At 42.9% G+C, this 15,366-nt stretch overlaps 1 protein-coding gene across 1 annotated transcript in view; it reads right to left on the bottom strand.

The window, feature by feature from the left end:
- Positions 1-9,000, bottom strand: part of PINX1 (PIN2 (TERF1) interacting telomerase inhibitor 1) — a 65,693-nt gene extending 56,693 nt beyond the window's left edge. Inside the window, exons 1-3 of the mRNA XM_040234545.1 lie at positions 8,827-9,000; positions 4,207-4,316; positions 1,833-1,925 (exon numbers count right to left, since the gene is read on the bottom strand). Of these exons, the coding sequence (XP_040090479.1) occupies positions 1,833-1,925; positions 4,207-4,316; positions 8,827-8,845 (222 nt within the window). The 5' untranslated portion in view covers positions 8,846-9,000. The remainder of the gene's footprint in view (positions 1-1,832; positions 1,926-4,206; positions 4,317-8,826) is intronic.
- Positions 9,001-15,366: the final 6,366 nt, after the last annotated feature.

Here is a 15,366-nt window from a genome sequence, read left to right as displayed (position 1 = left end):
TCTACCTATGCTGAGATAAGATATAATTGGAATCAAGGAAATCTGTGAATGTTTAAATGTTTTACCAAAATATTACTTTATAAATTTGAAAGAAGAAATAGTAAAATTTGAACTGTAATTTATCTATTTGTTGTTGTGTCCAACTCTTTTGCAACCCCATGGACTGCAGACCACCAGGCTCCTCTGTCCATGGGGTTTCCCAGGCTAGCATACTGAAGTGGGTTGCCATCTTCTTCTCCAGGCGATCTTCTTGACCCAGAGATCAAATCTCAGTCTCCTGCCCTTACAGGCAAATTCTTTACTACTGAGCCACTGAGCATCTTGGAAGCTTAAGCCCTGATTTCAAATGTGGGTAACTTATCAAGTCAACTTATAGTCAAATAAACAGCAGGCAACCTTTGTGTTAAATATTAAAATAAAGCAAAACAAAAAAAATTTTTTTCACACTAAGAGAAAATTATGTAGGTTAAAGGAAAAAAACAGGGACAGATTTGAGGGCTCTTTGGTTTGCTTTTTTGAGCCTATATGCCAATTCTATTTGCTTACATCCATCCCAATTTGAGAAACCACCACTGGGGAAGGGTGGGGGAAGGGCTCCAAGTCCCCCAAATCAATTAGCACCCAATGATAAGGTGCTCAGTTAGTAACTTCTTCATAATAAAGAGAACCTGACTTTAAAACAGAATGAGCATCTCCAGAATAATATCAACTTGTAGGGAGCAGGGTTTCCCTTTAGGAATTTGCCTCATAGGTACTTTTCAAAGAATGCTTAAATACGTTACCTTTGAAAATGTTCAAGCCTATTGAATAGGCAATGCTTCTCCTAAAAAATTAAGTATATCTATATATCCACCTCTAAAAAACTACCTGCAAAAATCAACCTTATGTAAACTCTTTTTAAAAAATTGTCCACGGTGTGTTTATTAATCGATGAAAATACAGAAGATATTGCTACGCACTCCATCTACTAAATGTGTGCACTGTGAACCTTCTGAAGTACTGGTCTTGGGTTTTGTCAGATAGTTACAGCATTTGTTTCAGTTTTATTGAGACATAACTGACATAAAACATTATATTAGTGTTAGGTGTACACATGATGATTTGACAAATGTATAAACTCTTCCTTTAGTGGTTTAAGCTTTTAGCTGTTAGCCCAAACAATCTTAGCTGCTCCAGTCCACTACTCAGAGCAATTGAACAAAGCACAGTAATCCAGTTCACCTAAAGCAATTCTTCAGATTTTCTACCAGATTCTGTTGGCTGCAAAAATGTAAGAACAAAGCTTTTAGTTTAGATGCTTTCTAAAGTGAGCAACGATACTAAAAATGAAAGGCAGGGCAAGCCATGAACTTTTAATTACAGAGTCATATTTTCAAAGTGTTTACTAGGAAATGTGAATTATCTCAACTGCTGTACACCAACAGTCAGAAACAGACAATGGGACAAGAAAAGAACGGTACTCTCTTGCAGTATTTCCGAAACAAAATGCCACCAATTTTAGCAATATAAGCTAATATTCCAACAGAGGTCAAGATGAAAATTCCTCTCTGTCCTGAAGTGCAAAAAAACAAACAAACAAAAAAAAACCCACTTTTTGCAAAGTTCAGCAATAAGGCTACTTGGAATCTTTTATGCATAAGCAATAAGGCAAAATGCCTGCATGTTACATGATGCACAGAAGCTTAGTCACTGGCTTGTTATCCAAAACATGGACTGTACATTCTTGAACAGCTTAAAACTGATCAACCAATTTGACTGGATTTTTTTTTTTTTACACTGACAAAAATAACAACGATGCAAGGAAACCCCTCAGCAGACATACTGTTGCTTACTTCGTTATTGATAGTAGCTCCTAATCCCAGGTGGTTATTTTTGACTTGAACTTTAATATGATCAGTGGCTCCTTGCTCCTGAGCCCCCAAACCCTGTGGAGATTAAACATAAAGAGAGTTAGCATTTTCATCAGGTAGAAAAACAAATTACCTCTCTCTTCCTTCATTAACTGATTCATCACTCACATTAGGAGGCTTTACCCTTGTCCTCAAAGAGGACAGTCTAGTGGAGTCTTTCAAGATATGTCTCTAACACCAAGGATGCACTTACAGAGCCGTGCTGGGCTAAGTCGCTTCAGTCGCGTCCAACTCTTGGAGAACCTGTGGACTGTAGCCCCCCAGGCTCCTCTGCCTGTGGGATTCTCCAGGCGGGAATCCTGGAGTGGGTTGCCATGACCTCCTCCAGGGGATCTTTTGGCCCAGATATCAGATCTGTGTCTCTTATGTCACTGGCATGGGCAGGTGAGTTCTTTACCACTAGTTCCACCTGGGAAGCCCTGCTGCTGCTGCCGCTGCTAAGTCACTTCAGTCGTGTCCAACTCTGTGCGACCCCATGGACTATAGCCCACCAGGCTCCTCTGTCCATGGGATTTTCCAGGCGAGAGTACTGGAGTGGGTTGCCATTCCCTTCTCCAGGGGATCTTCCCGACCCAGGGATCGAACGTGGGTCTCCTGCACTGTAAGCAGACACTTTACCATCTGAGCCACCAGGGAATGCCAATTCTTCACCCTGAGGCTCGCTTTAAAAACCATGGAAACACCTAAAAGAACATGCCTTTTCTTGATGCGCAAAAGCAGGACGCCACTACCAAACCAACAAAGGCCCATCGGAGGCACTACAAGTCTGTGGCGCTTTCCATTAGATAATTCTACAAAACAGCCCTGAGGAAGGGGATCCCAAGTCCCCCGCCTCATTAACACTCATTTGTCCCCGAGCACCTAGTGTACTAAAAGTCACCCAAGGTGGCTCTAGTAGAGTGGATGGAGAAAAAAATAAGAGATATAAAGGGACCAGATATCAAGGACCTTGGACACTATGGGAGGAATTTGGATTCTACTGTTGTTTTTTGTTTTTGGCCATGCCCCATGGCTTGCAGGATCTTAGTTCCCCCTACAGGGACTGAACCCGTGCCCTTGACAGTGAAAGTGTGGAGTCCTAATCAAGGACTGCCATGGAATTTCCAGATTTTATTTCTTTAAAACAATGGGAAATCACTGAGCTTTTAAGCAAAGGAATGACATGATCTAATTTCTATATTTTAAAAGCTCACAATGGCTGCTGTAAGGCAAATGGACCAGAGAAGAAAAAGAAGGGAGGCAGGGAAGCAGCTGAGAGGCTGCTGTGCTGATCAGGACAGGCAGTGGTGGTGGTCGGTCCAGGACAGGGCCCGCAGAGAGGAATGATGACCGGAAGGGGAGGAAGTGAGTGAGGTGGTGGAACCAAGCACCACTGCCAGGTTTCTGGCTTAAGTAAATAAACCCTTGACAGGGTATATTTGCAAAATGAGGAAAACTTGATAAGAAAAAGATTTGGGAGGGATCAAAAAGTTTTATAATAAAAATAATCAACTTAAGATGCTAACTCAAGTAAAAATGCCAAGCAGGCTGATGAATTTATAACCTTGGAGCTCAAAGGACAGACTTGAATCTGAACTAGATATAGAAAAGTGACAACTCTCAGAATTTAGGTAATTCAAAGCATGGCATGGAATGAATGAGCTCACCCAAGCAGAGGACAGAAAAGGGCCTTCGGCTGAACCCCAAGGAATTCCAAAGCTCAAGAGTCTAGAGGAGGAAGAGCCAGCAACACATTTTGGGGTGGTTGGTAAAGCAGAGGGGAAAACCGGGACAGAGGGCAGTATTGTGGAAGCCAAGCAAGGGTAATCAATGACATCCAATGCCGCTAAGGGATAAAGTGATATGAGAACCAAAAAAGGATCCATTGGGTTTGGAAATAAGATCTTTAAAGACCTTGGCAAGAACCGTTTAAGTATAGAGATGTCAGCAGAAGCCCTATTTGAGTAAGGAATAAATGAAATGTGAGGAAAAGGAGAAAATGTGTAGTCTAGTTATAAGGGCGAATAAAACTGTACTCTAAGCAACATAAAACTCTGATGGTTAGGTGTGATTCCAGATGCAACCAACTAAAAGGCACTATCTACGAAAATCAGAGCAGGTTAAACGATAAACAAAGACAGCTGGCATTTATGTTCAATTCTAATTTTACTATCACAACGTCTTTAAAATTTAGTTATTTTTCCAAGATCACTTATTGATCCAAAATAAATTTCTCCTAGTCTCCTAAGAAAGATATAATCTCCTGATCTATAATCTCTCTGCATGGCTCCAATTCCTTGGCTCTTCTTCAAGATACCTTTCCTTTAGACCACCCCATCTTCTCTAGCATCCTCTGGCCAAACTTGGAGTCATCATTACTCCACGCAGTGTTTCTTGGATCCACAGCCCACTTCTGCTTCCGCCGACCTGTCAATGACAAAGTATCGCGTCAGCAGCTTATCTTTCAAACCAGGAAAATACCTCACAAACACACACATACCTATGGCATACATACAATACTTCTATAAATGCAACATACACTGTTTTATTAGATACAGATAACAGATTCGGCATCCACTGGGACACAGCATCAGCTTGGATCATTTATCCTGGTTTCCCCAAAAACTCTATAATCTGAACATACAAACTGATCTTGGAAAAGTGAAATAAAAATGTTTCCTCCAAATGTGACAAATCGAAATACATGATGTACCATCAATTGGGCCTTCCATTCAGCGATTGGCAGCAACATAAGGCACTGGTGACACCAAGGTCGCCATCACCAGTCAATACACACACGGTAAGTGCCAAATGCATCCATATACTCTCAGTTTCCACAGTAACCCAATGAGGGGAGGCAGTCTGATCTCTACTTTTCAGATGAGAAAATCGGAGGCCTTCAGGAGGCACATGCCTAATACCCCCAAGCAAGGACCAGAGTCTTTATACAAACCAAGGTCCTACCAACTCCAAAGCTTATATTCTTAATCCATAGCACACAAAACTGTCATGAAGTTGGGAAGAAACAACCTACAGGTACTAATTGCGACCTGCAGATAACTAATTTCACTGAAACAGCCTACAGCCACATGTGACCCCTTCTTTGAACTCACGCGATAAATTCCCTGTTTCTTTTCTTTGGCATTTATTTAACACTCGTCTGTATTACGGTTATTTATATCCATCTCTCATGTTTGTTATTCTGCCATAAGCTCTTTAAGGCTCACATCTATGTTCTTATTTGTCCTTATGCTTCATTACATTTGTCCAGCAGGCATTCAGGAAAAACATGATTGAATATATAAATGACCGAGAAACAAAAAAAAGGAGGGAAGGAAGAAGAAAGGCAACAAGAAAAGGGGAAAAGGGGGAAAAGGAAGATAACTGAATTGAGGAAACTGGTTTGAGTCCCTACAGTTGTTTTTGTTTTTTAACATATATACCTAACTGACCATTAGAAACTCAAACTTATCACTACACTTTTAAGGAAAATGACAGCAGAAAAAAGGGACTCCAGAAGTTTATTACACAAGCATATGAAACCCAAAAGTAAATGGTGGCCAAGGGGGAAATCTGGAGGTCAAATGTCATCATCATTTACCTGTTGCACCTATGGAAGCAGAGTACCAACAGCGGCTCATGCCTCAGCAGTGTCCTAATTGATTTACTGCACGTAAAACCAATACAGAGATTCTTAACCATTCACACTGTAGCAAAAATAGGTAAACCTTTACAGGCATGCAGGCAGAAAAAGACTACTTAAAAAGGAAAATGAGCTGGCCTCAGATGTATCCTGTTTCGCAGGGAAAGGGGGACACCAAAATGCTACTAAGTTGACTAAGTTACCACTTTACTTATCTTAGTAAATACACAGCTTCACGTCGCCTCTGCTAACGAACAGCATATGAGAGGAGCCTGGCTAACTAGGGCTCTCTCTGCAAGGCTGCTTCCGGGTGCATGTTGGAGCGCATGTCTCCAAACTAGCGTCAGCCAGGGGTCTCTGACTGGGGCATGTGTAAAAGAGACATGTTTGAGAATGACTGTGCCCATCTTCTGCAATAAAGACGGCATACAGTTTATGTCACAAACGCATATACTATAACGCTGGCACAAGAGACTGGAGAGTCAGCTGAGGTCAGCTTTTCTTCCCCAGGGAAATGGCAGGTATCTCCAACCAACAGAGTGCACACATATGCGCTCAGTCATGTCTGACTCTTTGCGACCCCATGGACTGTAGCCTGCCAGGCTCCTCTGTCCAGTGGATTTCCCAGGCAAGAATACTGGAGTAGGTTGCCATTTCCCTCTCCAGGCGATCTTCCCAACTCAAGGATCAAACCTGCATCTCTTGTGTCTCCTGCACTGCAGGCAGATTCTTTACCAGTGTACTACCTGGGAAGCAATGGAGTAGGGTAGTGTTTCCCAAGTAAGGATGTTAAATGCAGGGGAGGACTCAGGACAGAGTGTCTTGAATCTGCAGAATCACTCTTTGGGATGAAAGGGGTAACCATCCTCTAGCAGGGACTCCTCCTATATGGAGATCTAGCCAGATATTTTCAGGGTAACCCCAACAAACAACCCTGCACACAAGAGGTGCCAGGTCTGATCACTCCAAGCCCAGTACCACAAAGTTTATGCCAGGATTCAGCTTACCCTGAGAAGAGTTTTGAGTGCCAAGAGCCAGGGGCAGTTTTATCTTTTTTTCTTTTAGCCCAAAGACACTTTCAGATATTCAAGACCTCAAAAAATATATCCTCCACCCATGTATTCTTATTAAAACATTTTTTGAGACATAGATTAAGGCATAGATTAATCTTGAAATAGAGTCAAGATTAAGGAAACAGCAGCATAAAACTGTAATGCAGTGACCATTAAAATCCATTAATGATAGCACTGTCATTTGATTAGAGAATGTAATAATTGCAAGTGTCAAAAACTGGTCCTAATAAAATGTGGGTCTAAGACTCCAAATTAAATAAGGACTGAGAAGTGAGAGTGATAAATGAAATTTTTCTCTTATGTTTTGGTAGGATAGATTTCTTACCTTAAATAGGGGGAAATCAATAAAATATATTTGACAATTAGAGAAATGCAGGATAAAGGATATTTTTGAGAAACATAAAGAAAAATACTAGATTTTTAAAGCAGGAATAGATGCCTGGGAAGATAAAAGAGAACACAATCTAGTCCATATGGCAAGGGAAAACAAAGGAAACAGCGTACTTACTGAAGTGAAAATATTAACTTAAGGTTAATCAGTGGAAAAAAGTAGGTTATAAAACTGCATCTACAGAATTATTACAATTGTATAAACTATCAGAGAAAATAATTGCTGGGTAGTGAAATGGCGGGCTGGGATTTCGCTAATTTTCTATTTTCTCACTTCTAAAACAAGAACACCAGTCCTAAGTGTCTAATCACAGGGGATGCCACTAATTTAGTAAATCATACTAAAAGGCAACACAAAATATTGGGTTGGCCAAAGTATAGGGTATGGAAAAAACTTGAGTGAACTTTTTGGCCAACCCAATGTTATCTATTACTATGCCAAAGATATGAAAATCTGGAGACATGGGGTTGACGGGAGAACTGAAAATACTCTCTTGAAATCCTGCAGTCTGAATTACTGATGTCCACAGATGGCACCGTGCATCCGTATTTTGAACTATTTTCACATTCACCATCTCACTGACTTTTTTAAGACAACCTAGTGATGACCGTAATCAAAGATGTTTTTAACAGCCCCAGAGAAACTGATCATGGAAAGAGACATACATGAATAGCAGAACTAGGGCTAATGTTTCCACGTACATGCTGAACTAAGTGTACATCAGAGAATATTAAAACCAGAAGAGATTTAGCCATGCTGGTTATACAGATGAAGAGACAGAGCCCACAGGGTCACATTATACGCCGTTTTGTAAGTCCTTATTTAAAAAACAATAGTAGTCTGCTGACCCTAGTGACAAGAATGTAAAGAAACAGCGACAACTAGACCGATTTTGTCACTTTCCACCTCAGTGACTTGGGGTGAATTATTTTCCTCTGAATCTCAACTTCTGCCCCTGTAAAACCTGAATGGTGTCTTACCCACTTAGTTTCGTGCTCCCATTCCCCCACCTCTTTAGATGAGAGGATGCCGACAGCATTTATTTCTTGGAGTCCCTGTGTAGTTGCTGTTGGTCTGTTAAAACACACCGTTTCTGGTTCTCGTTCACTAAACACTTTCAAACGGACAGGCCGGCTTTTCAGTTCCAAAGCACGACTGCTCTCTGGTGGCCGGGAGCCTTAACTACAGGTGCCATTCAAAAGTTAAAAAGCCGCTCCAAAGGAAGGAAATTGACGAACTTCACAGAATAACAGTGAATGTCAAAGGCAAACCCAAGCACCGCGGGCGTTGCGGCCAACACTCCTCTCAAAGAAGACTGTTACTAATTCCAACTACCAAAGTCACAACCACCACGATTTTATTTAGAATCACTCATTAGTCCTGCCTCCCCTAAAAAACACTAACTTCCAGTGTTTACTGCTTCTAAGCTCTTGGCTTTTCTTTTTGTTGATTCAATACATCTTCAAGGACGGGCTTTCACTGCTGGCCCAACAACTTCCTTTTAGCCAGAGGACGCTGAGGCCTGGGGAAGTAAGAGTTCAGGTCCCCAAAACCAGAGTCCTGACCCCTCACTGGAACCCACCGCCCACGTGTCCAGGTTTGAGAGCGAGGACAAGCGTCCCAAGCGGACACTCGGTCTCATTAGCAGACCGGTAGCTAACTTTCGAGAAAGGCTGAGCTGGGAAATCTCCGCGGCAGCCAGGGAGAGCCGAGCTGGGCTTCCAGGACGCCGGCCCCCGGCCCCCTCCGGCCCACTGAGCGCCGCCGGCCACCGTGTCACCCGGAACCTTCCCCCTCGGGCCCGATCAAACTTCCGCGCCCAACACTCACGCTCAGCCAGCATCGACATGTCGCCGAGCCTGTGTCGCTGCGGATCTCGGGACCTGAACGACCGCAATTACCGCAGGGCAGACAAGAGAAGAAGCTGAAACTACCGGACTCGCACGCCGGGGAAACGGCAGTGGCGGCGGCGGGAGGCGCACTCTGATGACGTCAGCGAGGCGCGACTCGCTCCCGAAGCGCGCAGCGGCGAGTGGGTCGGGTGCGGGCAGCGTAGCAGTCTGTCTTTGGTAGGATACTGGGTAGACTAACGGTTTCCAAGGCTTGTTTTAACTTCAGCGTTCCGTGTGTCTGTGAAATATCTATGAGGAACATCCACTAAAAAGAACCGTTATTAAGTTTGGGTGCTTTTTTTTTTTTAATTACAGAATCTTGATATTTTTAAATTGTCAGCTGGAAGTTCTGGTGGTTCAGACGATAAAGAAAATGCCTGCAAAGCAGAAGACCGACTTCCATCCCTCGGTGGGGAAGATCCTCTGGAAAAGGGAATGGCTACCCACTCCAATATTCTTGCCTGAAGAATTCCATGAACAGAGCGGGGCTAGTCAGGGCATGGAGTCGCGAGGAGTTGGACTCCACTGAGCGACTAACACTTTAACTATTTTCCAGTAAGATACTGCACTTTTAAAAAGAGGGTGACCGCTTTAGTTCCAGTTTTTTAAGGAGTCTCCACATGCTAGCTAGTAAGGTAATGCTCAAAATTCTCCAAGCCAGGCTTCAGCAATACGTGAACCGTGAACTTCCAGATGTTCAAGCTGGTTTTAGAAAAGGTAGGGGAAACAGAGGTCAAATTGCCAACATCCGCTGGATCATCGAAAAAGCAAGAGAGTTCCAGAAAAAACATCTATTTCTGCTTTATTGACTATACCAAAGCCTTTGACTGTGTGGATCACAATAAACTGTAGAAAATTCTGAAAGAGATGGGAATACCAGACCACCTGACCTGCCTCTTGAGAAATCTGTATGCAGGTCAGGAAGCAACAGTTAGAACTGGACATGGAACAACAGACTGGTTCCAAATAGAAAAAGGAGTACGTCAAGGCTGTATATTGTCACCCTGCTTATTTAACTTCTATGCAGAGTACATCATGAGAAGCGCTGGACTGGAAGAAACACAAGCTGGAATCAAGATTGCTGGGAGAAATATTAGTAACCTCAGATATGCAGATGACACCACCCTTATGGCATAAAGTGAAGAGGAGCTAAAAAGCCTCTTGATGAAAGTGAAAGTGGAGAGTGAAAAAGTTGGCTTAAAGCTCAACATACAGAAAGCGAAGATCATGGCATCTGGTCCCATCACTTCATGGGAAATAGATGGGGAAACAGTAGAAACAGTGTCAGACTTTATTTTTTGGGCTCCAAAATCACTGCAGATGGTGATTGCAGCCATGAAATTAAAAGACACTTACTCCTTGGAAGAAAAGTTATGACCAACCTAGATAGCACATTCAAAAGCAGAGACATGACTTTGCCAACTAAGATCCATCTAGTCAAGGCTATGGTTTTTCCTGTGGTCATGTATGGATGTGAGAATTGGACTGTGAAGAAAGCTGAGTGCCGAAGAATTGATGCTTTTGAACTGTGGTGTTGGAGAAGACTCTTGAGAGTCCCTTGGACTGCAAGGAGATCAGCCCTGGGATTTCTTTGGAAGGAATGATGCTAAAGCTGAAACTCCAGTACTTTGGCCACCTCATGCAAAGAATTGACTCATTGGAAAAGACTCTGATGCTGGGAGGGATTGGGGGCAGGAGGAGAAGGGGAAGACAGAGGATGAGATGGCTGGATGGCATCACTGACTTGATGGACGTGAGTCTGAGTGAACTCCAGGAGTTGGTGATGGACAGGGAGGCCTGGCATGCTGCAATTCATGGGGTCGCAAAGAGTCGGACATGACTGAGGGACTGAACTGAACTGAAGGAGTCTCCACACTGTTCTCCATAGTGGGTATACTAGTTTGCATTCCCACCAACAATGTAAGAGGGTTCCCTTTTCTCCACACCCTCTCCAGCATTCATTGCTTGTAGACTTTTGGATCGCAGCCATTCTGACTGGCGTGTAATGGTACCACGTTGTAGTTTTGATTTGCATTTCTCTGATAATGAGTGATGTTGAGTGTCTTTTCATGTGTTTGTTAGCCATCTGTATGTCTTCTTTGGAGAAATGTCTGTTTAGTTCTTTGGCCCATTTTTTGATTGGGTCGTTTATTTTTCTGGAATTGAGCTGCAGGAGATGCTTGTCTATTTTTGAGATTAATTCTTTGTCAGTTGCTTCATTTGCTATTATTTTCTCCCATTCTGAAGGCTGTCTTTTCACCTTGCTTATAGTTTCCTTTGTTGTGCAGAAGCTTTTAATTTTAATTAGGTCCCATTTGTTTATTTTTGCTTTTATTTCCAATATTCTGGGAGGTGGGTCATAGAGGGTCCTGCTGTGATTTATGTTGGAGAGTGTTTTGCTTATGTTTTCCTCTAGGAGTTTTATAGTTTCTGGTCTTATGTTTAGATCTTTAATCCATTTTGAGTTTATTTTTGTGTATGGTGTTAGAAAGTGTTCTAGTTTCATTCTTTTACAAGTGGTTGATCAATTTTCCCAGCACCACTTGTTGCTGGGCATACACACTGAGGAAACCAGAATTGAAAGAGACACATGTACCCCAATGTTCATTGCAGCACTGTTTATAATAGCCAGGACATGGACGCAACCTAGATGTCCATCAGCAGATGAATGGATAAGAAAGCTGTGGTACATATACACAATGGAGTATTACTCAGCCAATAAAAAGAATACACTTGAATCAGTTCTAATGAGGTGGATGAAACCGGAGCCTATTATACAGAATGAAGTAAGCCAGAAAGAAAAACACCAATACAGTATACTAATGCATATATATGGAATTTAGAAAGATGGTAACAATAACCCTGTATGTGAGACAGCAAAAGAGACACAGATGTATAGAACCGTGTTTTGGACTCTGTGGGAGAGGGTGAGGGTGGGATGATTTGGGAGAATGGCATTGAAACATGTATATTATCATATGTGAAACAAATCGCCAGTCCAGGTTCGATGCAGGATATAGGATGCTCAGGGCTAATGCACTGGGATGGCCCAGAGGGATGGGATGGGGAGGGAGGCGGGAGGGGGGTTCAGGATGGGGAACGCATGTACACCCATGGCTGATTCGTCTCAAAGTATCGCAAAACCAACACAATATTGTAATTAACCTCCAATTAAAATAAATTTATACTAAAAAAATATAAATAAATAAATAAAAAGTAGGTGGCAGTGTGAGACATTCCATTCTATCCTTTAGTCTTATGGCAGACCCGCATAGGGCAGGACTTCCCAAACTGAATTGCGAGTAAATCAACTGGGAATCTTGTTGAAATGCAGTTTCTGGCTCAGCAGGTCTGGAATGGTGCCAGAGATTCTGCATTTCTAACAAGCTTCCAAGGATGTGGCTGATGATGGCCTTACTTTGTATAGCAGGCCATCGAACAACCAAAGTCAGGAAGGAACTCAGGGTTAAGATATACTCTTTTCTTTTTTTCCTGTTCAAGAAATATTTTATGAAGAGCACTTTAGATGATGGTGATAAACACTTTCAAAACCCTTCAAAGAACTGGACCCAGATGATTGAGGTAAGTCGTCTGTGCTATTCCCCTACCTTCAGGCAAGTAAAGACCAGTATCAGGGACTGAAGGTCACAGCTTCTTTTCCACACCTCTGCTAAGTCTCATATCCATCCTTGCCCCCCGCACCCCACTGCCCCACCCCATTACACACTTCAGTTCAGTTCAGTTCAGTTCAGTCCCTCAGTCATGTCCAACTCTTTGTGACCCCATGAATTGCAGCCCGCCAGTCCTCCCTGTCCAACACCAACTCCCAGAGTTCACCCAAACTCATGTCCATCGAGTCGGTGATGCCATCCAGCCATCTCATCCTCTGCCGTCCCCTTTTCCTCCTGCCCCCAATCCCTCCCAGCATCAGAGTCTTTTCCAATGAGTCAACTCTTCGCATGTGGTGGCCAAAGTATTGGAGTTTCAGCTTTAGCATCAGTACTTCCAATGAACACCCAGGGCTGATCTCCTTTAGGATGGACTGATTGGATCTCCTTGCAGTCCAAGGGACTCTCAAGAGTCTTCTCCAACACCACACTTCAAAAGCATCAATTCTTTGGCGCTCAGCTTTCTTCACAGTCCAACTCTCACATCCATACATGACCACTGGAAAAATCATAGCCTTGACTGGGCGGACCTTAGTCGGCAGAGTAATGTCTCTGCTTTTCAATATGCTATGTAGGTTGGTCATAACTTTTCTTCCAAGGAGTAAGCGTCTTTTAATTTCATGGCTGCAGTCACCATCTGCAGTGATTTTGGAGCCCCCCAAAATAAAGTCTGACACTGTTTCCATTGTTTCCCCATCTATTTCCCATGAAGTGATGGGACCAGATGCCATGATCTTAGTTGTAAAAACTAGCTACACATTTCTGTACAATCACAAAAAAGAATTCTTATGTATTGTGTTACATCTTTATTTTCTATCCCAGATATATCACTAACATTATATCTATAAAGGAAATAAAGCTGAATCTTGCCAGTTTAATTTAGCTCATTTCTGAGCAGCACTAGAGGGATACAAGGCGGGGCTGGGGAATTCAGAGCAGTCAGAGAACACGGACAAAGCCTAAATTTTGCTGCCAGCTTGGGATGAGCCCTTGGGCAAGTCAGTTCACCTCTTTTGATATCTCCTTCCAATCTATGAAAAAAGGATGATCTCTGGGATCATTTCCAAAATCTGAAAGATTTTCAGAGAATTGCTTTAATCAGATCTAGTTGCTGTTACCCAAAGAAGAAAAGGCTCATTGCTCCTGGAGGATTTCTCCTGCAGTCCTAGCCATGTCTTCCTCAGATCCCATGAGGAACACAAGTTGAAAAGCATCTACCCACCCTGAGATTCAATACACTGGAAATAGTTGCTTGATGAGATTTATTTACCCATTGTGGGAGATGGGGAGTGTCCAGTTTTGCTGGATTCTTCCCCCTTCAATCTGCTTTAAATTCCATCCCATTTCAGTTGCTTATACTTCCTCTGAGTAGGAGAATGTGTCAGTCATACTGGTTTTGTTATTTTTTTTTTTTATGTGGGCAATGTTTAAGTCTTTGGTGAATTTGTTACAATATTGCTTCTTCTTCTTCTTCTTCTTTTTTTAACCTTTTAGTTTTGTTTTGTTTTTTGACCTGGAGGCATGTAGGATCTCAGCTCCCCAACCACAGATTGAGCCTACTGCTCTGCATTGGAAGGGGAAGTTCTCACAACTGGATGCCAGGAAAGTCCCTGAGAGTGTTTTTTTTTTTTTTTTTTTCAAGTTGACAAGCCCAGTAAATACCAACTCGCAGCCCTCATGTTCCAGGCCACCTGAGTAGTTTATCTTGTCCTCTCTTGCAGTCTTTATCTGTCGTGGAAGCTCAAATAGGAAGACAGTTCAGTTCAGTTCAGTTCAGTTCAGTCGCTCAGTCATGTCCAACTCTGCGACCCCATGAATTGCAGCACCCCAGGCCTCCCTGTCCATCACCAACTCCCAGAGTTCACTCAAAGTCATTTCCATCGAGTCGGTGATGCCATCCAGCCATCTCATCCTCTGTCGTCCCCTTTTCCTCCTGCCCCCAATCCCTCCCAGCATCAGAGTCTTTGCCAATGAGTCAACTCTTTGCATGTGGTGGCCAAAGTACTGGAGTTTCAGCTTTAGGATCATTTCTTCCAAAGAACACCCAGGACTGATCTCCTTCAGAATGGACTGGTTGGATCTCCTTGCAGTCCAAGGGACTCTCAACAGTCTTCTCCAACACCACACTTCAAAAGCATCAATTCTTCGGTGCTCAGTTTTCTTTGTAGTCCAACTCTCACATCCATACATGACCACTGGAAAAATCATAGCCTTGACTAGATGGACCTTTGTTGGCAAAGTAATGTCTCTGCTTTTGAATATGCTATCTAGGTTGGTCGTAACTTTCCTTCCAAGCCCTAGCCAACTGCTGTGGGCAGAGTACCCTCTTTCTTGATCTCAGTCCGGAAATGACTTCCGGCTCCCCAGCAGCAGTTCTGGCCTGCCATCCTTCCTCTGTTAATCCTGCCTATCAAAATGTTGTGACTTCAAGCTTTAGCCTCCACTAAATCTGTGAATCTCAACAACGGAAAATTGTGTCCAGAGATCAAATCTGATTTTTTTGACTGCCTTATGATCATTTTCTTTACTGTCTTAGGTGAGACTTCTCTGGTCTTTGAGCAAAGTGATAACACTTTAGTTTCTTTATCTTGAGATAGTTTTAGGACTATAGGTGGTGGGGAGGAAAGCTATAGGAGTGGGGTCAGGGAGATGCCTGCAAAGGGAACCAAGAGACATAGAGTGGGAGTTGGATGATGAAAGAGGAAGGGCTGACTTGGTTCCCAAAGGCTGACATAGTCTGGAGGCTATGCTAGTCCACTGGGACCAGAGCTGAAATAGCTCAGGTCATTTGTAGAATGTGGTGAGGAGTC

This window comes from Oryx dammah, unplaced genomic scaffold (genome assembly GCF_014754425.2).
Source record: "Oryx dammah isolate SB20612 unplaced genomic scaffold, SCBI_Odam_1.1 HiC_scaffold_1, whole genome shotgun sequence".
Taxonomy (NCBI): domain Eukaryota; kingdom Metazoa; phylum Chordata; class Mammalia; order Artiodactyla; family Bovidae; genus Oryx; species Oryx dammah.
Note: the sequence above shows the minus strand (reverse complement) of the source record. Positions and strands in the feature narration are given on the sequence as shown.